Source organism: Hypanus sabinus, chromosome 16 (assembly GCF_030144855.1).
Source record: "Hypanus sabinus isolate sHypSab1 chromosome 16, sHypSab1.hap1, whole genome shotgun sequence".
NCBI classification, from domain to species: Eukaryota; Metazoa; Chordata; class Chondrichthyes; order Myliobatiformes; family Dasyatidae; genus Hypanus; species Hypanus sabinus.
Window position 1 is genome coordinate 16985027 of NC_082721.1, and position 22581 is coordinate 17007607.

General features: G+C 41.6%; 1 protein-coding gene and 1 long non-coding RNA gene across 3 annotated transcripts in view; one reads left to right on the top strand and one right to left on the bottom strand.

Annotated features, from left to right (window-relative positions):
• The window catches only part of LOC132406031 (TLE family member 5-like), a 159823-nt gene extending 145215 nt beyond the window's left edge, over window positions 1–14608 (bottom strand). The window contains exon 1 of one of the 2 annotated variants that reach the window (XM_059991192.1): window positions 14096–14608. In XM_059991192.1, the coding sequence (XP_059847175.1) occupies window positions 14096–14119 (24 nt within the window). In that variant the 5' untranslated portion in view covers window positions 14120–14608. The remainder of the gene's footprint in view (window positions 1–14095) is intronic. The other variant, XM_059991191.1, reaches the window with a different exon arrangement.
• Window positions 14609–14611: 3 nt separating this feature from the next.
• Window positions 14612–21293, top strand: LOC132406032 (uncharacterized). Its single transcript, XR_009516040.1, has 3 exons — window positions 14612–14702; window positions 17450–17501; window positions 21010–21293. It is a non-coding gene; the product is annotated as an uncharacterized LOC132406032 (long non-coding RNA).
• The last annotated feature ends 1288 nt before the right edge of the window (window positions 21294–22581 follow it).

Sequence of the window (22581 nt, forward strand, 5' to 3'; positions counted from 1 at the left end):
GTGACTATTCCCCCTTGGAGCAATGTTTCTTGGAGGATTCTGCTGTGCAAACATGACTGAAGCATGTGCTTACATGACTGCACTTTAAGTAGCACCTTGGGGTGGCTGAGAAACATAGTACGGCTCCATAGAAATACAAGCCATTTTTCCCCATACTGATGCTAACTTTGTGAGGCCATGCAACCCACTAGCTCTGAAAGCAATCTCATTTCCTGCAACCTATTGCAGGAGGTGGACATTGGACATCCGTGGTTGGATGTTAGGCCAGCAGTCCAGCATGGATAACCTAGTGTTTCTCTCTCCCCTCCCCCACCTTTTAAATCTACTCATCTTTTTATCTCCAATCCTGCCGAAGGGCCTCAGCCTGAAATGTCGACTGTACTTTCCCCCCCATAGATGCTGCCTGGCCTGCTGAGTTCCTCCAGCATGTTGTGCATGTGGCGTGGACGAGGGCTGGTGGCCACACCTCCAGGTCAGCAAGTTGTCGGTGGGTTCTGGAGTCAGAATTCCATACAAGCAGGATGAACAAGGTCTAATTATCCCCTAAGTATCCAAATTAGTGAGACCAAAGTTCAAGGTCCCGTCATCAGCGCACCTGAGGTTCAAGGCCTTGTATACAGTGATTGGAGGGCTCTGGGGTCAATGCCAACGAATGAGGCCCGATGGTCAATCGGGAATCTGGAACTTGAGGCCCGACAGCTGGAGCTGCCAAGACCGAGTCTCTGCGAGTCCACTGAGGAAGTTGAAGCACCCTAAGTCCACTGGAGGCTGGAAACTGCTTATCCTGGGATTGGAAGCATGTGTAGGCACATGAGGGTGGATGTGTTCTGTTGCCAAGCATTGTGGGCATTCTGCACCCAGTACATCCTTGTGTGTATTGGTTGTTAACCCAAATGATGCATTTCTCTGCGAGTTTCATCGTGCACATGATAAATATCCTTGAATCTTGAAAATCGTGATCTTCAGTCTTTTCCCTCATGCATGCTCATCAGCTCCCAACCTGGCTATACTACACTACACAATGGTCAACTAACCTACCAACCAGCATATCTGAGAGACAAGGCAGGAAACCACAGCACCAGAGCTCTAGGCATAATGCAAGAACACAGACACCAATCAATGTCAGAACTGAACATGGGTCATAGGAGAAGCAAGAGCACACAGCTTTCCTTATTCAGCCAATAGTACAAGTTAGGGATTCAAAACCAACTTCACTTGAAAAATGATATTCCAGCTGAGGCTGAACCCGATCCAATGGGATCTGAACCAAAAGACTTTGCTGAACTCATTTCATTTATGATAGCCATCAGTGCATGGAGACATAAGGCCACTTGATCAGTTACACTTAAAATACAGTTCATGAAAAGGAGAGAAGTTATTTTCTGAGCACAGTGTTTGGCTAAAGAAACAACTATATACAGTGAAAGCTTTCAAATTCTGATTTCTATGTATGTGATCTGAGGGCCACTGTCTATTCATTACAATTCTTGCTCAAAATCAATTTTTAAATGTGACCCTCAATGATCCTGGACAATATGGAAACAGAGCAGTAAAACACAGCGAGAGTACTTTTTCTTTCTGGGAGCTGCTGTCAGACACAACTTGGCAACCAGAGGGGTTGGAATCTCCATTTATGTTGAGTTAGCTGGGCTCGGCTAGGATAAATTTAAGAGAATTTTGAATAGGTACATGGATGGTCAGGGTATGGAGGGCTATGGTCCTGGTGCAGGTCAATGGGAGTAGACAGTTGAAATGGTGCAGCACAGACTAGATGGGCCAAATGGCCATTTCTGTTCTGTGCTTTTCTATGACTCTATAACAGCGATACCACAGGTGGGCTTAAAGTTCCATCTTTAGGAAGAAAGATACCAAGTAGCTTCTCTTCTCCACTTCTTTTTCTCTCTGAAGCTTATCGATTCATAATCAGTCAGTGTGACTGCACTCAGGTATGAGATCCAAAATGAAATAAAGGGGTTATCATTGGATTAAACAACACAGGGCTCAGGTGCCAATCCAACATGTCATCTCCACAATCTCTCCATTGCCTGGCATCCTGCAGGTGTCTCATTCTTAAAATAATAGTCGTAAGAGATTCAAAGAATTATGCACCAACACAATCAACATGAAGGAAAGCAAACGAGTCATCTCAGTGCAGAAGCCGGCCATTCGGCCCAACTAATTAATGCCAATCAAGGTACCCATCTAACCTTGTCCGATATTTTGCTGAACCTTTTCAATCCATGTACTTACCCAAAGTTTCTCCATGTTGTTACTGTACTTGCCTCAATTAGTTTATCTGGTAGCTTGGTCCATCTACGTACTACCCTCCACATGTAGAAATTGCCCCTTTTAAATGTTTTCCTTCCCACCTTAAATCTATGCCCTCCAGTGGGAAAAAAATTGAAAACATGTCCAAGGGTAGATGTCAACCTTAACATTTACTGAAAGATTCACCAGGTTTAAAAATCCCAATACATTAACCAAATCAGAGCTGCGTGCAAGTAAATTCTCCTCAGGACAGCCACTCCATCATTCTAGCTAGATATACATTCAGTAGCCACTCTACTAGGTACACCCCATTTCTTAGTGTAACTATCTAATCAGCCAATCACGTGGCAGCAATTCAATGTACAAAAGCATATAGATGTGGTCAAGAAATTCTGTTGATATTCAGAGTAAACATCAGAATGAGGAAGAAATGCATTGGCCTAGAAATGATTGTTGGTGCCGGATAGGGTGGACTGAATATCTCACAAACCGCTCATCTCCCGGGATTTTCACACACAACAATCTCCAGGGTTTACAGAGAATCATGCAAAAGAACAGCAAGTGGCAGTTGTGTGTGCAAAAATGCCATGAATGCCAAGAATGGCCAGATTGGTTCCAGGTGACAGGAAGGCAACAGTAGCTCAAATAACCATGCATTACAGTGATATGCAGAAGTCATCTCTTGAACCTTTAAGAAGGGGACTGCCGCAGAGGAAGCCCATGATTATATACTCAGTGCACATTTTATTAGGTACAGGAGGTGGCCTCTAATGTAGAATTTCTAAAGCTCTCAGTCAATAGACAGAAGCAGCAATAAATTCTCCTGAACAATTTTCTCAACAGACCTGACCCTTCAGCACAGTTAAGATAATCAAAGAATTACTGTCCACGTGCAAGGGTGGGGCAGCACAGTAGCTTAGCAGTTAGCACAAAGCTTTATAGAGCCAATGATCAGCAATCAGGGATCAATTTCCACTGTCGTCTGTAAGGAATTTGTACCTTCTCCCCGTGACCATGTGCATTTCTTCCATGACTTCCTCCCACATTCCAAAGACGATGGGTTAGGATTAGTAAATTGTGGACATTCCACATTGACAATGGAAGCATGGCAAAACTTGCTGGTTTGCTTCAAAGCACATCTTCAGATTGCATTGGTTGTTGACACAAATAATGGATTTTACTGTACATTTTTACTTTTGATTTACACATGACAAATAAAACTTAATAAAGCTGATTTAATCTGTAGATTTCCAGGCCCATTGGGCCAAGTCTGTGAATCTCTGTGAGTTGTCTGGGGTAGTCGAAGTCCAGTGTCTACAGACCAGGATCTATGTCCACAGGAGGCCTGCCCTGGGGTTAAAGGACTGTGCGTGTGCACGCATGGGAGGGAAGAAATGGCCTTTATTTGAGCTTGCTGTTTATTGTTTCTTGCGTTCTGCTTTGGCTCAGCTGAGCATTGTGGGCATGCTCTGTTGGCGCTGGAAAATGTGGTGAAACTTGTGGGCTGCACCCAGCACTCCCCTGGGTACGTTGGCAGCTAACGCAAACAATAAATTTCACTGCACGTCTCGATGCACACACGACAAATAAACTTGAATCTTCAATTTACTACTGTTACATACAACAAGTTCTGAATGCACCAGGACATTGCTGTCATGGAGAAACAGTATCAAAGCAACAAATCCATCAATTCTGGCTAATTGTGGTTGAGTGAGAAGCCTCAGACACCGAGTACAAGTGAAAATCATCAACAAAACCTTTTTAAACTTACTTGAACTATTGCAAAGTGTCAGCACCATTATGCAATTAAATGCAGTATCAGAATTACTCTCACCAGCATGTGCCACTTGGCTCATTTAGCAGTAGTTCAATGCAATACATAACATACTAAAAGAAAAAATAATAGTAATAAGTTAATCAATTACAGTATACATATATTGAATAGATCAAAAGTCGTGCAAAAACAGAATATATATTAAAAAAGTGAGGTAATGTTCACAGGTTCAATGTCCACTTAGGAAGTTGATGGATTTGACATTCAACAAAGTTCATTTCTTGTTTCTCCAAATTCCTACGTGACACAAGTAGTATGAAATTACATTTGTGTTTAGCTTCAAGTGGTCTGTTATAACCATAAGAAATTCTAAGGAAGCAATGCTTTTGGGAAAAAAAATGGCTGCAATTTGTTGGTCAAGATACAAAAATAACGATTTTAAAAAGTTGACTCACTTATACCAAGAGCCCAGTGGAAACAAAGCTCTTTCCCTATAATGTAAGGGAATATCCTTCAAATAGTTTAGCAAACTAGTGATCAAATGGCAGTTTTGCACCTTTGGGAGGCCTAGATTCCAGTACTGTGCAGTCACTGCATTTCCATGGCTGCCAAGGTGAAAGGTCAAGATGATTATGCTACAGGTCAAAGCCAAACTGCCCCCAACAATACTAAAAGCAGGAAGCTGAACTTGGCAGGGCTAATTGGCAGTCTGCCAATAGCTGCTTCACTTTTTCAGTTAGTGCTGGCCCTCTGTAGACCCAACACCGCCGTGATTTTTGTGCTGAAAGAGGGTTAACATAAAGGTGGTCAATAGCAAGAGGAATGCAAAAATGCACATTGGGGAAAAAGCAGCTCAAGAAACAAGATCAGACAGCACCCTCCGCCTCCCAAAACACTACAGGCCCACTCAGATTTTATCAGAATAGATAAAATCGACATAAAAGAGATGCAAAATAGATTCGCATAAAATCATATCAGATGCAAAAATTGGACCTGAAACTTCCACATTTATGTGCCCAACCTATGATTATTAATGTAATATAAGTGAGCCAATATCTTCTCCTCAGAGTCAACATGATTAACACTAACGGGCAAGCATTCAATGCAAGAGTGGGCAAGATTAAAGGAGATAAGCGGGCCTTTTGTTTAAACACAGAAAGTGCTGCACTGCCAGAGGTGACCGTGGAGGCAAATATTACAAAGACATTTAAGAAGCTCTTCTACGGGACTCATGACTCTGCAAAGAATAGAAGATATGGATTCAGTGTAGGCAGAAGGAATTAGTTCAGTTAGACATTAGTTTTAGTTTGGCACAATATTACAGGCCATTTCTGTGCTGTATTGTGTTGCTCTATGTTCTATGGCATTCTCCACCAAATCTCATTTTTCTTGTCCCGTCAATTTTCACCCATGCAGTAAGCAACAGTCTATGACAGGGAACACCTAGCGCTGGCTGATTGATTTCTTTTCACTAGTTAAAACTGAGGCACAGCTGGTACTAAGAGGTTTGACTCAACAGCTTCAGAATCACTCAATTACAAGGACGGTGGTGGAAACTATCACTGATATCCTCCCAATGCCGGTTTCTTATGACATCAATGCCAAACAGGTGCAGAGACTCCATTTGTTGCATACTACATAATCTAGCAAGTGCAGACCGTAACCGGTGCTGAAGAAGATCTGGAGCCCAAGCACCACGAGGAAGAGCTTGAATTGCGAAAAGAAAGCAGCAACTTTCTCTGCACTGTGTCTGACCTCAACTCCCAGCTGAGCAGCCATTTGCTAGTTGGGACCCTGGGGACTGACAGAACGACCTTTTATAAAAGTGAAAAACTACAAAGTAAAATTCCCCAATTCGAATCAGTTTTATTATTACTAACAGAGTACTGTGCAGAAATCTTTGATGTATAAATAACTAGGCACACTACCTACATGGAGCGGAGAGCAAGTTTGTAAATCTGGAGGGAGCAAAGGATGCTATGATTGGCAAATATGGAGAGCCATGGGAGAGGAGGAGTGATGGGGCGGTGCAGCGTGGGGGGGTAGGGGTGGTGGCTCAGTGACACTCAGTCCTGAGACACGAAACAAGGTTATTTGATTTTAAGCAATTGGTTCAGTGCTCATTATAGAATGTCTCTCTGGTGCTTCCCACTTCAACAATTCAGGAACAGTTTCTTCTCCTCTGCCATCAGATTCCCAAATGTACATTGAACCCTTGAACACGACTGCACTTTTTAAAAATATGTTATTTGTTTTTTCATGATTTTTAATCATGTATACAGTAAATGATTTATTTTATTATTATTTAATCTTTTTTTCTTCTGTATTATGTACTGCAGTGAACTGGTGCTAAGTTAACAAGTTTCACAACACATGCCGGTGATAATAAACCTGATTCTGATTCTCCCTTCTCCCTCCCACTTTTCCCAACCACGATTCCCCTATCCTTGTCCCCTTTCCATTCTCAAGTCCAAAATAGAGAACGTTGTCAGAATCAGATTTGTCATCACTCACATATGTCATGAAATTTGTTTTATATAGCTAAAACCTTTGTATATGGTGAGATTTGTCATCTTGCAGCAGCAATACAGTGCAACTTAAAGGAGGGACTGAGTGACACAAGTAGTGGAGGTGCCAGTTATGTGGGTGGGGAAAACTGACAATTAACAAAAGCAATAGCTGACACATGCAGGAAAGATAACAATAAGATTGAAAGAGTGCAGAAAAAAAATCATAAGGATGTTGCCAGAACTTGAAGACCTGGGTTACAGGAAATGCTGAAACGGTTTAGTATATATTCCTAAAATATAGGAAAATAAGGGGAGATTTGATAGATTATACAAAATTACGAGAGGTACAGTTTGGGTAAATGAAAACAGGCTTTCACCCACGGAAGTTAGATGAGACTACAACTAGAGGCAATAGGTTAAGAGTGAAAGGTGAAATGCTTAAGGCAGGGGTGTCAAACTCATTTTAGGTCACGGGCCGGATTGGGCAAAATGCAGCTTCATGCGGGCCGGATCAGTCGGCCGCATGCGAACGCAGCTTTCATTGCCTCCGTTTTTTCAGCCTGTTCTCATGTGTCTCAGTCTCTGCTATAACTACAAAGTGTTTCACTTCACAAATTCCGTTTCTTATGAAGAAGACTGCTGAGCAAGCATTATTTTTATGATTGGTATGAACTTACAATCATAGGCCTCATATTGCTGGGCCATTAATAATTAAAATAATAGATCTATCTAAAATGATCTCGCGGGCCGGATATAATTGTACGCCGGGCCGGATATGGCCCGCGGACCTTGAGTTTGACACCTATGGCTTAAGGGGAACGTGAAGGAGAACTTCTTCACTTAGAGGGTGGTGAAAGTTGACTAGGCTGCCTGCAGGAATCATGGACGCGGGTTCAATATTTAAGAGAAATTTGCATTGCTATACGAATGAGATGGGTATGAAGGGCTATGATCAGGGTGCAGGTCACTAGGACTAGGCAGAGTAATAGTTCAGCACGCACTAAATGGGCCAAAGGGCCTATTTCGGTGCTGTAGTACTCTGTGACAGAGGTGAATGAAATCTGAAATCTCCAATTCTCGATGAATTCCTGCTACATTCTTTTCTGCTACCTTTGCATCAATCGCTGTGTCTGGGATTCTTCAAGTGGAATTTCAGATTCCCAGCATATTGCATCTTTCTTTCTGGCAAATAATATGTTTATTTTGGAAAACATTGTTTTGGAAACCAGCCCACCCCAGATGGATATCCCAGTTTAAAAACTTTACTTCTCGTATCCTGAGGCATGAAGCTCAAGCTACAGAACAGCTTCATCTGTGCCCAGTCACCTGGGCAAAAGTGTTCACTGTTCCGCTGAGAACAAGGAATTTCCATCCTGAGGTCGATGCCAAAGCTTGCCCCCGATTCACACATCTGTATATCGTGGGGATGAACATCGAAACCTGATGCTGTATAAAGCCACCACCCTCAAAGTCCAAGAATCTCAGTTACTCTGCACCTGCTTTAACTGCAGATGAAACCAAATGAGAAAGATCCCATTGGAGAGGGTCCAGCAGAAGTTCCAAGAGAATGGTCCCAGGAATGAAAGGGTTAACATGAGAAGAATTTGGTAACTTGGGGCTTTACTCACAGGAGTTTAGAATAATGGGGGCTGGGGGAGGGGGAATCTCATTGAAACCTATTAAAATTGAAAGGCCTAGATAGAGTGGATGCGGAGACAATGATTCCATTACCAGGTGCGTCTAGGACCAGAGGGCACAGACTCAGAATAGAGGGACGTCCATTTAGAACCGGGATAAGGAGGAATTTCTTTTGCCAGAGGGTGGCAAATCTGTGGAATTTATTGCCACTAATGACTATGGACGCCATTTCATTGGGCATATTTAAAGCAGAGGTTGAAAAAAAAGATTCTTGATTAGTAGACTAACTGCTCCAAGTGGCCAAATTCTGCTCCAGTGTTTAGGGACATTTCAGTTCTGCTGAAATCGGTCTGGGGCTTTCCTGGCCTGATGATGCCATCAGGATGTATTGATACAATGCTGGTGCTGAGGAAAGCGGGTCCTGCCCGAGACCTGTGATGCCTGGAAACTATTTTATCCTTTGATTTCAAATCACTGACACAGCTCACAGGCCCACGTGTAGAGGGCATAGGAATGCTGATGGGAGTCTGGTGCCCAAAGTCAGGAAGCTGTACCCGAACCACTTAGGATTGCAGATTCCTGATCTAAACATGTGCCAAAAATCAGAATTTTTATCAAGTCACTTCTATTGTCATTTCAACCATAACTTCTGGTACAGTACATAGTAAAAATGAGAACGTTTTTCAGGACCATGGTGTTACATGACACAGTACAAAAACTAGACTAAACTACGTAAAAAAAACACAAGGAGACAGCTACACTAGACTACAGACCTACCCAGGATTGCATAAAGTGCACAAAAACAGTGCAGGCATTACAATAAATAATAGACAGGACAATAGGGCAAGGTGTCAGTCCTGGCTCTGGATATTGAGGAGTCTGATAGCTTGGGGGGGGGGGGGGGGGGGGAAAGAAACTGTTACATAGTCTGGTCGTGAGAGCCTGAATGCTTCGGAGCCTCTTCTCAGACGGCAGGACGGAGAAGAGATTGTATGAGGGGTGCACGGGGTCCTTCACAATGCTGTTTCCTTTGTGGATGCAGCGTGTAGTGTAAATGTCCGTGATGGCGGGAAGAGAGACCCCAGTGATCATCTCAGCTGACCTCATTATCCGCTGCAGGGTCTTACAGTCCAAGATGGTGCAGTTTCCTGACCAGGCAGTGATGCAGCTGCTCAGGATGCTCTCAATACAACCCTCAATATCCTCTCAATACAACCCTCAATATCCTCTCAATACAACTCAATATCACCGACATATGTCATGAAATTGGTTGTTTTGTGAATACACTAAGATTACTGTAAAAGAAATATTAAATTATATATGTAGTGCAAAAAAAGAGCAAAAATTGAGATAGTGTTCACAGTCCATTCAAAAATCTGACGGCAGAAGGGAAGAAGCTGTTCCAAAAATGTTGAGTGTCTGCCCTCTGAACCTCCTTCCTGATGGCAGTAATAGAAGGTATGCCCTGCATAACCAGGGTCCTCAATGATGGATGTCACCTTCTTGAGGTATAACCTATTGAAGATGAGATTAATACAGAACAAATGGGTGCCCTTTTCTGGAGGAGAAATACACATCTATTTTTTGGCAGTGAAGTACCTCAGAATTTGAGGACCCTGGCACTAAGAACCACTATTAGTCTAAAGAGGGTAATTCAGTTGCTGTTTTTCTAACTGTTTTAAGGTGGGAATGCCTATGCTGACCCCAGGTACTTAAATTCTCATTCCCGACGGTAGAATTTTCTCGAGTAGTGAAAAAATATTCACAGTGAACAAAGGGAATGAGTGAACAAGGAGGGAATTCAGCACAAATCCAAGTATTTATTATTTCAATCCAAATTTCACTTTCAAGAACAAGTTCTATAATTTCAGCTAATCCTTGCTCAGGTATGACAGTGACAAGATAGCCAATTTGAGGCGTCTGTCCCTCGCTTATTATGGGAACAGGCAACTGGCATTCTCCGAGCTGATCTAAATTAGACAGGAAATGACAACTGAACAGGAGAACTCCCAAAGCTCCCATTTGTACACAAGCACAGCAATTCACGTTCTGAAGGACATTCATGGCTGAATTGCTAAATTAGCACTTTTAACACAAACCATCCAGAGGGCACTTGTAAAGCTAAATGACCACAGGATAGTTTTTGTTTTATAATAGGGAAAGCCTGTTTTATTCTGCAGCCTTTGAGCAACAGTGATACAAGAGGGCCAACCTTAAGACAAAACGTCAGGAGAAATAGCCTGTGCAAAACAGAGCTGTGTTTTGCACAGTGAGCCCGAAAGATATTCTTACTTCATGAGCAGCAGTAATTCATACGACAGTTCAGCCAAGAAGATTATGTTACACACTGAGGTATCACTCAAGGAGCATGGATCAAGAATGGCACGTTGGTTCATCTCTCATAAAGGGCATTCCAGTCAAAATTTGCCTCTTCACCTAATGTCAACAGCACACGTAGGAATCACTTGATGAAGGTCACTGATCCCTGGCCGATTTTTCTTTCTCTGCCTCTCACACAAGCTACTGAATGATCATTTTCGGCTCTCCTATAAATACCGTAGCCAAATTAATAATCATTAGGCAATTAAGCACAACCCTGTCATTCTACTGATTGCCAAGAGTTTAAATTTGCTTAAAATTAAAATGAACAACGCGGTTTTTATAAACAGCCTTTGGACATCTGCAAGCCTAGAACTCTGCAGTGGAGTTGAAGGTCAAAAGGCAAAGATATCACCTCCCCCAGAGCCTCAGTCACCAAACAGAAGATCTCAATCTCATGTCTACGGCATTGCTTCACAATGCAGTGAAGGGAAAAATGTAAAGCTATTAAAGAAGTCCTTGTTGATTGGAGAAAAATTCAAGTCCCTACAGTTCATCGCAAATCTAAACCACCAATCTTTAACCACACAAAATTTTCTTTTCCATAGTAAAATGTTGTACAATGAATACAGACATTTTTATACCAAACTCATGCAAATTTGCCGTACATTTTGGGCCATTTCTGCAAAGGGGTTCTGCAAAATCCAAAACCAGCAAGGAATATATTAGCCCTGCACAATTTACAGAAGCCCCGACATGGTGCAATGGTAAATTTCACTTTTTTTGTTAAACCTAACACAGCTCTACAGATTTAAACTTGGAACAGGATGTGAAAGCAGTTCCAACGGCATAGTTGCCTGGATTATCAGAGGTCACGCAACAGATGTTGCCAGTATCCATGGCATGCACGCAGTCAAGCCGTTGTTAATTGCCACGGTAAACTCCTGCATTTCATCTGGGAAATTAGAGGTTTGAATCTCAGTCTATGTTGAGAAATTTGATTTCAGGCAGGAGGGAAACAGAAGTACTTTATGTGGTCTCAGCATCCTGCAGAGAGAATTGGCAAAATGTCACAGTTATTCCCATTTAATAGTCTGCGACGTGCCACCTGATGTTACAGTAAAAGTTAACCAAACAGGTCAACAGAACTAAATAGAATCGCGTCTAAACAGACTGCAGAAAAATTGTAATTATGAATGACATCAAAGCAAATGGCTCACCAATGGCAAAGGAACGGACCTGCCCTCCGGCCAAAACCATCCCAGGGAGCACTTGTTAAATTGGGCATCTACCATGCCCGGTAGGGTCTCCGCGCTGTTGAGCACAGGTCTTGACAGATGCAACAAAATTTAGTTCAGCCTACCCAAGAACCAAGGTTGAAATCAGTTCACTCAACACTGAACTGATTCCATAACCTATAGACTCACTTTCAAGGATTCAGCAAGGCACATTCTCAATATTATTTATTATTATATTTGCAGAGTTTGTCTTCTTTCACATTTCAGTTGTCAGTCTTTGTGTGTAGCTTTGCATTTATTCTGTTGTATTTCTTTGTTCTACTGTAAATGCCTGCAAGAAAATTAATGCCAGGGTAGAAGATGGTGACTTTGATAATAAAACTTACTTTGAACTTTGAGGAAGAGGAAATGTAGAGGTTAAAGGGACGAAGGGTCTCCGCCCGAAACATCGACAGCGCTTCTCCCTATAGATGCTGCCTGGCCTGCTGTGTTCCACCAGCATTTTGTGTGTGATGTAGGGGTTAGATATTTTTTGAAACCTTGTTGTGACTACACTGTCAGTCCACTCACTGCTAAATACAGAACTGAACCACATCTTAACAAAATGGATCCAGCAGCAATCAGCTGACTTCAACCACAGCACCAAGAATAAAATGAGCACATCAATGGTACAAGGGACCACCTTTATTGGCACCCTCCAGCTAGGCTGCAGCTACAGGTACAAATGGTTCTTTGGCTTTGGATAAGTTTGTTTCTCTAAGCATCCACCATGAATATGCCGCCTTGGCACAAAGTAGTCAATCAGCAACGCAGCTGAAAGGCATCTACCATCTGTGGAATCGCAACAAAGGTTTTCCAAGAATATCAACTCCCGAGCCAAACTGTCCGGTGGCATTAGGCTGCCGGCAAGAAGAGTTGGTGAAATTCACTGTCAAGGCCATATCCAATTGAAATTGTAGCTCTTAAATATCATTTAATAAATTGCAAGGATGAAGCATTTCACAGCAATAAAAAAGAAGTTACTTGAAAAGCACCACCATTACTAAAGGAAATTGTTACAACAACGATTATCCTTCCCGGCAAAGTCAGCCATAGAGAAAAACAGTAGCGTTAGTTCAATGCCCGTTCTCCGATGAATCAGCTACTTAGGAAGCAACTACGTACTGTCCCTGGGCCATATGGGGAATATATCAGCCTATCTTCCAGCTCCATGAATCCTACATCCCTGGTGAAAGATGCCCAGGGCAGTCAAAATAAATAACCTTGACTGCCATCAAATAAACCGTGCATAATCAATATCTGGGCTCAGACACAGGAAAGACCTGTGGTGAAGGTAGCAAGTCTCAGATTCGCACCTCAGTATTAACCCAGCACCTCAGAAAGGAAGGATGTGCAGAAGGAAATGAAGTTAGTCAAAAGAACATTAACGTATTGTCCCAACACAAGGCTATCGTTTGCTCATCCAACCATTCCTATACAGAAATCCTGACTGAACATAGGCAGGGGGAAAAAAAAGACTACAGTGAACAGACTTCAGTACTCTCTACTTTATTTCCTTCCCGTTACACAGGCTCCACCATTTAAAAATGCAGCGGGCGAGAAGGATGCTTTAAAGCCAACATTTGATATTATAGGTTTCAGTTATAAATATTTCAGAGCTGCAGACAAAATGGACACTGGATGCGCCGATCTATGGATGGGTTAAAGGTCACGCGAAGGAGGCGGCAACTCTCTTACGGTTACCCTGAAAATCCTAACGCGACCATAACAACTTCTCGCCAATTTAAAGAAAAGGCAATTACGGTCGATTCAAAAATATACCACCTCCATCTTTGATTTCCGAAATTAACTATTTGGCTGCAAAACGTATTTTCTCTGTAAATTCCGCTTCAAGCATGCCAGCAAGACGGTAATAGCGCCGGGACAATATGGAATGTAACAAAAAATGCATATTTGAACAGCAGCAAATTGAAACAAAAGATGTTAAAGTCTGTAATAGATCAAATCAAGCACATTTACAAATCTTACGGAAATATGGAAACATGTTTCCCTTTAAAGCTACAATTGGGATCTTGCTGTTAAATAATCGAGCGCATTTTTATATAAAATCGGAAATTAAATAAAGCGCCCGGGTTGAAAAGGGCTGAATGTATGTCAAGACTTTAAAACAAACACGGGGGACTGATTAGTAAGGCTCTGTAAACAGTACCGACGATACTCCAGCACCGGTGAAAAACCGGCCAGCTTCTCTTCAATATTTTCGGTCCCTACAAGACTGGGGGGGGGGGTGGGGGGAGTGAAATTAACTGGGCGAATCTGAAACGTGCGCACCGCCACAACTCACTTACCGACTGTCTAGCTTGCGGATACATCGCCCCCTTCTCCTCCTGGCAACGCAGATCGCCCCCAATTTTTGTTTTAAGAAAATGAAACACCCTCCCTTGGAAATCCAACCAACAACAAAAAGAAAATCGCTGCGTATATGCGTTCAGTCTGCAGGGTAAAACAAAGCCAGATAGACTGTTTCCGCCGACACTTCCCGCACGTTTTCTTCTTGCTGTGTGTGTATAAGTGAGTTCAAACCGCGGAAGGGTTTATTTGTTATCTTTCATAATGCAGTCACGATGCATTGTACAGCTTCGGCTTTTCAAGAGGCGACGTTGGTGGGAGCCGCTGGATTTAGTAGCGAAACATCTCTGCGCATTGCTTAATGCGCGTCTCTTTGTTCTTTGCTTCCTTCCTTCCTTCCTTCTGGTTCTCCTCCTTCGCACCAGGTTATTTGTGGGGGGAAAGAAATTGCCCTTCCTTTACCCCGTCCCTATGTTAGGATACAATGTTGCCAAATGCAACAGCACAGCGACAGTGTAACAAATTGAACCAGAGCGAATAGAACGTCGGAACGGCGCCCCCCATAAGGCGACGTAATGAATGAAAACCCGGCCACATGATGCGGAAGTGAGCCGGCTACCCAGGGCCATTTTTAATCATTTTCTAGAAAAAATGTTTTTGTTTCTATATATATATTTAAAACTCGCGTTAATCCAACGAAACATAAGGGTCTTGCATTTTCAACCACCCTCTCCATCCCAGGCATAGAATTATAATAGTGGTCTGTCCATTTCTGTGCAGAAGTAATCTCCCTTATTCAGTCTGTCAAAGGGATTTAGGGGACGATTTGGAATTTTTGTATTTTGCAGTTCACATTTTTTTTGCGCAGTGTTAGGATCTCGGGTTGAATATAAATCGATTATGTAAAATTGTATCCAAGTTTCAGTGTTTAAAGAGAATGGCGTTCAAAACAAAAAAAAAATGGATATCCTAACGAAGTCTGTTATCTTATCATTACGGCAATAGCCAACTTTTTAGAGAATCCAGAAGAAGGGTCTAGACCTGAAAGCCGACTGTTTATTTCTCTCCATAGATACTGGCTGACCTGCTGAGTTCCTCAGTCGGTTATGTGTTTATTTTTTGGAGATTCTGGTATTGGCAGCCTCTTGTGTCTCAACCTTCGTTTGGTGGGGGGGGGGGGGGTTGATCTTGGGAAGATGGAATGAATGGGAACAATTTAATCTCCGACCTCTCAGTAAAAACTTACATTAGTTTTAATTGTAGCAAGTGCAAATTTAAAGAATTTTTTAAAGAATCAGACAGCATGGAAACAGGCCCTTTGTCCCAACTGGTCCATGCCTTGCCTACAAAGATGCTAACCTTTTATCCCATTTTTCTATGTTTGGCTCATATCCCCCTAAGCATTTCCTATCAGTGTGCCTGTCCTATTATCATTTACATGTAGTTATTGTACTTGTTACAAGTCACTTACCGCACACATTGCCCCCTGAGTAATAAAGATGGCCTTCAGTTTGTTAATACAGCTTTTGCCTCTCATCTTAAACCCATGCCCTCCAGAGGAAAAAGACTGTTCATTCACCCTTATTGTACCTCTCATGACTTTATACACTTCTACAAATTCACCCCTCAGTCTCCTACACCTCAAAGAATAAAGCCCTGTCTCACCGAGATTCTACCCATAACATCGAGACCTAGCAACCTTGTTTTTCATGGGCTACTGCATTCAGCTTCACTCGCTCCATCACTGAACTGTTTCCTCAACCTATGGACTCACTTTCCAGAACTCTTTGTCTCATGTTCTTGATATTTATTGTTTATTTATTTTTTTTATTATAGTTTTTAAATGATTTACTCAGCTCAAGCTGGTAAACCCTGAGGTATTACAGGAAGGATATTAATAAGGTTGAAAGAGTGCAGAGAAGGTTTACAAGGATTTTGCCAGGACTTGAGAAACTGAGTTTCAGAGAAAGGTTGAATAGGTTAGGACTTTATTCCCTGGAGCGTAGGAGAATGAGGGGTGATTTGATAGAGGTGTATAAAATTATGGTGGGTATAGATAGAGTGAATGCAAGCAGGCTTTTTCCACTGAGGCCAGGCGAGAAAAAAACAGAGGTCATGGGTTAAGGGTGAAGGGGGAAAGTTTAAAGGGAACATGGGGGGGGCTTCTTCACACAGAGAATGGTGGGAGTGTGGAATGAGCTGCCAGATGAAGTGGTGAATGCGGGCTCACTTTTGGCATTTAAGAAAAACTTGGACAGGTATATAGATGAGAGATGTATGGAAGGATTTGGCCCAGCTGCAGGTCAGTGGGACTAGGCAGAAAAATGGTTTGGTACAGCCAAGAAGGGCCAAAAGACCTGTTTCTGTGCTGTAATGTTCTATGGTTCTATGGGTATGGTCAAGCGTGCTCATTTCTCAATTGCTACGAACTTTTGGACAATTCTAATGATGTTTACTATCTTGGTTTTCTGAAAATTTACATATATATTGCTGTGTAGGCATCATTGTTTAATGCTACTATCCAGGATTTTGGGACAATACCAGTTGCAGATATTACGACTGAGACAATGCATACCCTATTCATGTTCCATAGTCTTTCAACTTTCTCTTTTAACTCAGCATATTTCTGGTGTCTTTCACTTACTGATTTCTATATGTTATATATGGAGTAGCTATATATATATTAAGTAAGTAATTCTTGCTTGTTTATCCTGTGATATTATACCTGGGCAGTTATTATGGATTGCCCTATCTGTCACAGTGGATCAGCTATAATGTAACATGGAGGATTTGGACTCTAAAACTGGCTCAGGCTTGTATTTATAGCAAGGTATGATGTCTTTTATGAGGTTGTATTTTAAAGCAAGATTTTAGCGAATGATGTTTGCCATTTGATCGTCCCTGTGTAAGTAATCAAATTGAGTTAAACTGCTGAAGGATCCTGAAATATGTAGGTTAGTTTATGGTTTCTCTTGGTATTTTCTGCATTTATTGTCTTGAATTTGTTGGTCTTTTATTACGTATTTTTGATATTTTTGTCACGCTCTTCCATTGATTAAAGTTTTCTTCTGTCGTGATAATTTCTTCATTTTTCTGGATTGTGCTTTCATTTCAGTTTAGAGGCGTGTACTTCTTATCAGAATTGCATATGCTCACAGGAAGTGCTGAATCCTGCGTTCATTGATGAAAATATATCCTTAGGAGTCTTACCTGACTTGTGTATTTTTTTTATGTCTGTTATTTCTCTTCCTCCTTCTGTCTGAGGTAGTGTTACTCTGAGTGCATTTGCGTGTATATGGTGTTCTCTGAAATTTGCCGTTTCAGTTCTTAATCTTCTTTGTAACTTTTTCCAGACTGGTTTTGGATCAAGATGTTACGCTAAAAGAACATGTTAATGTGGGTATGGTGAGTGCTTATTATCTTTGTTATATTTTGACTATTGAGCTCTGCTTAACAGATTTTCTTAAGTCTTGAAGTAAATTTTGTCAGAAGTCTTCCCTTTATCCCACTATGATCTATTTTCTTAGCTTGCTGATACCCCAAATACTTATATGTTTCATATTTTTCCGTTGGATGCATTGGATCCTGTTGCTGTTTTATATTCTACCAGTTCTACCGCACCTTTCTTTTAATGTTCTGCATTACCTAGTGCACATTTATATCTTTAGAAAATAGTCCTACTATTTGAATTAACTGTTTTAGCTTTACTAATGGAGGAGTGTATAATTTCAAAGCATCCATGTATAGAAGGTGTGTCAAGGTATAATTTGTTTGGTTGTTTCTAAATTTAATACCCTGTTTTTATCCGATTCAGTGAAATTAGATTACGGGTTTAAAGGTGGACAAAAACATACTGGGTTTAGGAAGTCACCCTAAAAAGTCTGCAGTTCAGTTTGATAATGGTGGTTGTTCTATTTTGGTTGTTAATAGATAAAGTGATTGTAGTATGCCAATGCTTCATCAGATGTGGTAGGAATTTTACAATTATTGGGTATAGTTTATATATATTAAAAACTTCCATTAACCATGAGGGAGGGACAGAATCAAACGCTTATGATTTATTTTTTTCTCAGCTCGAGCTGGTAAAGCTTGAGGGATGGGTACAGCCAAGCACACCTATTTCTCAATTGCTCGGAATTTGCGAACTTTTCTAGTGTTTAGAGTTGTGACTTTCTGAAGATTTACATAGATATTACTCTGTAGTCCTAATTGTTTAATGCTATTGAGTAGTGCCTTTGGGATGACACCAGTTGTAGATGTTACAGTCAGGACAAGGTGTACCTTGTTCATGTTGCAAAGTCTTCCAATTTCCACTTTTAATTCAGCATATCGCTAGTGTTTTTCACTTACTGATTTCTGTAAGTTATGTGTGTTTGGAGTGGCTATATCTATTAAATAAGTTATTCTTGCTTGTTTATCCTGCATTACTATATCTGGATGGTTTTAAAGCAAGATTTTGATGATTGATGTTTGCCACTTGTAAGTAATCAGATAAAGTTAAACTGCTACAGAACCTTGTAATGTGTTGGATTGTTTCTGTTTTTCCTCAGCATTTTCTACATTTATCATCTTGAATTTGTTGGTCTTTTATTATGTAGTTTTGATGGTTTTTGTATTAACCCCCTAGTCCTGGATTGCCACGAGGCACCCTTCTGTTACTGAAATGTCAGCAAGGCATTCGACACTTTCTTGTCGACATCTAGTCACTCAGGTCGTGGCGATGTCTTCCATGGAGGGTCATGCTCTTCCATTGGTTAACTTCCTCTTCAATAGTGATAATGTCTTCATTTCTCTGGATTGTGCTCTCATTTAAGTTTATTGGTGTGTACTTCTTATCAGAATTGCATATGCTTGCTGATTCCTGTTTTTGATGAAAGTACATCATTAGAAGTTTTATCTGACTTGTGCAGATTTTTAATGCCTGTTATTTCTATTTTTCCAAGGTAGTGTTAATCTAAGTGCATTCGAATGTACATAATGCTTTCTGAGATTTGTCATTTCAGTTCTCATTTTTCAGCTCTGAACATTTTATTATTATTGTATGTTTTATTATTTTCTCAGCTCAACCAGGTAGAGCCTGAGGTATGGGCATAGCCAAGCACATGCATGCCTCAATAGCTAGGAACAAAATATATTTGTCAGACATAGAAAGAGTAAAAGAGAGACGAGAGTGGACAGTGAGTACCGGCCCAGAATAATCAAATGCTTCTCATATGATAAGCCTTTCATTCCCGGTATCATTTTTGTGAACCTCCTTTAAAACCTGTCTCACGTCAACACATCCTTTCTTAGGTATGAGGCCCCAAACTGCTCACCAAACTGACTCTAAGTCAGGGCTCACCAGTGCCTTATAAAGCCTCAGCATTACATCCTTGTTTTTCATATTGTAGTTCTCTCAAAATGAATGCTAACATTACATTTGCCTTGCTCAACACTGTCTTTACCTGCAAATTAACTTTTAGAGAATCCTGTTACGAGGACTCAGATTTTTGAATCTTCCCCCAGTTTAGAAAATAGTTTACACCTTTATTCCTTCTATCAAAGCGCATGCCCACACACTTCCCATTCCATCTGCCACTTCTTTGCCCAATCTCCTAATCTGTCTAAGTACTTCTGGAGACACCGTGCTTCCTCAAAATAATAATAAGATCAAATGGAATTAAAGTATTACACACGAAAAGACAGCTCGACAGTGTGTGGAAATCCAAGGGAAAACTACTAGAGTTGCCTGTTTATTTTTTGGAGGGGAACCTGTCAGCTGCAGGCAAGGATTGGCCACGAGAAGGTGGTGCTAACCTACCTTTTTAAATCACTCATGAGGAAATCTGCAAATGCTGGAAATTCAAGCAACACACAGAAAATGCTGATGGAGCACAGCAGGCCAGGCAGCATCTATAGGAAGAAGCACTGTTGATGTTTCAGGCCGAGACCCTTCGTAGTCCTGACGAAGGGTCTCGGCCCGAAATGTAGACAGTTCTTCTTCCTATAGACGCTGCTTGGCCTGCTGCGTTCCACCAGCATTTTGTGTGTGTTTCTTAAATCACCGCAGTCTTTGTTGTTAAATAGGGGGTGTGGGTTAAGATCCAGTGTCACTGAAGAAACAGCAAAGTATTTTCAAGTCAGAATGCTGAGAAACTGCAAAAGCTACTGTTCCCTGTTGCCTGCAAGAGCAACAAACACCAGGGAACAATACCATGTCCAGTACATCTACAGAGAACCCATGGTAAAAGCCATCAGCTTGCCATAGATGTACTCTAAGTGAGTATGTATTTACAGCACATTCTGTAGATATTTTGCATCATCGTATCAATTGTCTACAGTGGTGGATGAAATACCAATCAATCGAGCAAGCTGCTTTGTCCGGGATGGTGGAATTCTAAAATTAAAACAAAAAGTGTTGGAAATATTCAGCAGGTAGGGATAGCTTTGCCAGAACAGGAATGAATCCAGGTCACCAAAGCTGTGAAGAAACAGCCTCTCAAGACGCACCGCTATGCTGCCTTGAGGTAGATGCCAGTGCTGGAACAACTTGGTTAGCTGCGGCTAAACTAGAACAGACCATCCGGTCCTTCCTTTCTGCTCCATCGTTGTAACTGATGATCTGTTCCTCAAGTGCATATATCTTTTCTTGCTTCTCCACACTGCATTACCCATGTTGAGGGTTGGTCAGGGTGAACCACCCTTCCTGGTTCGCAAGTAGTGGGTTCAAGTCCTCTCCAAGTACTCCAGCAGGAAAATACAGATGGAATTTATCCATGAGCCATAGAGGCATCTGGCACATAAACAGGCCCTTCAAGCCAACTGCTCCACCTCTGTTTGATCTGAGCTACATCCTCTAAACCTTTTCTGTCCATGCACCTGTCTAAATGTCTTTTAAATATTGTAATTGTACCTATATCTCCATTTCTTCCAGATGTCCTGGTAAAGAGGCTCAGCCCAAAACATCAAGTGTTTATTCCCCTCCATAGAAGTTGCCTGACTCAGTGAGTTCCTCCAACACGGGGCAGACCTTCCGGGGACAATCTGATGTCACGTCTGCCCCGCGGGTTGCAAGGGCCCATGGGAGGGGAGATTTAAGCACGCAATTTTGAATCAGTAAAGGCATTCTGAGTTCAGCTCTCTCTGCCTTTGTGCTTTTCTTTAGTAGCGTGTTGCACGCGACTACATTAAGAAGTTAAAGATGAAATACAAAAATAAGCCAGCCAATAACATCAAAGAGGATCCCAAAAATTTCTTCAGATATATAAAGAGTAAACAAGAGGAGGGGGTAGCTTTCTGACCACTGGAAAATAATGCTGGAGAGGTAGTAATGGACACAAGGAAATGGCAGATGAACTGAATAAGCATTTTGCATCAGTCTTTACTGTGGAAGACACGAGCAGTATGGTGGAAGTTTGAGAGTGTCAGGAGGCAGAAGTGAGTGAAGTTGCCACTACTAGGGAGACGGTGCTTGGGAAGCTATAAGGTCTGAAGATAGATGAATCACCTGGACCAGATGGTCTGCATCCCAGGCTTCTGAAAAAGAGCTGGCTGCAGAGATTGTGGAGGCATTAGTAATGATCTTTCAAGAATTAATAGATTGGCAAGATTCCGGAGGATTGGAAAATTGCAAATGTCCCTCCAGTCTTCAAGAAGGGGGAGAGGCAGAAGAAAGGAAATTATAGGGCAGTTAGTCTGACTTCAGTGGTTGGAAAGATGTTGGAGTCTATTGCTAAGGATGTGGTTTTGTAATACCTGGAGGTACATGATAAAATAAGCTGAAGTCAACATGGTTTCCTTAAGGCAAATCCTTGCCTGACAAATCTGTTGGAATTCTTTGATGAAATAACAAACAGGGAAGACAAAAGAGAATTGGTAGATGTTGTGCACTGTGATTTTCAAAAGGCCTCTGACAAGGTGCCATACACCTTGCTTAACAAGATAGGAGCCCATGGTATTGCAGGAAAGATACGAGGATGGATAGAACATTTGGCTGATTGGCAGGAGGCAAAGAGCGAGAAGAAAGGGAGCCTTTCTTTGGTTGGCTGCGGGTGACTAGTAGTGTTCTAGAAGGGTCAGAGTTGGGACTGCTTCTTTTTACATTATATGTCAATGATTTTGGATGATGGAATTGATGGCTTTGTGGCCAGGTTTGAAGACATAGGTGGAGCGACAGGGAGAGATAAAGAAGCAGAAAGGCCACAGAAGAACTTAGACAGATTAGGAGAATGAGGAAAGAAGTGGCAGATGAAATACAGTGTTGGGAAGTGTGTGGTTATACACTTTGGTAGAAGAAATAAAAGCGTGAACTACTTTTTAAGGTGAGAGAGTCCTAAGGTAAATTTACAGGTGATTTGGTGGTAAGGAAGGAATATGTAAACTTACCATTTATTTCGAGAGGACTAGTATATGAAAGCAAGGATGTAATGTTGAGGCTTTACAAAGCGCTGGTATGGCCTCACTTGGAGTATTGTGAGCAGCTTTGAATCTCTTGTCTAAGAAAGGA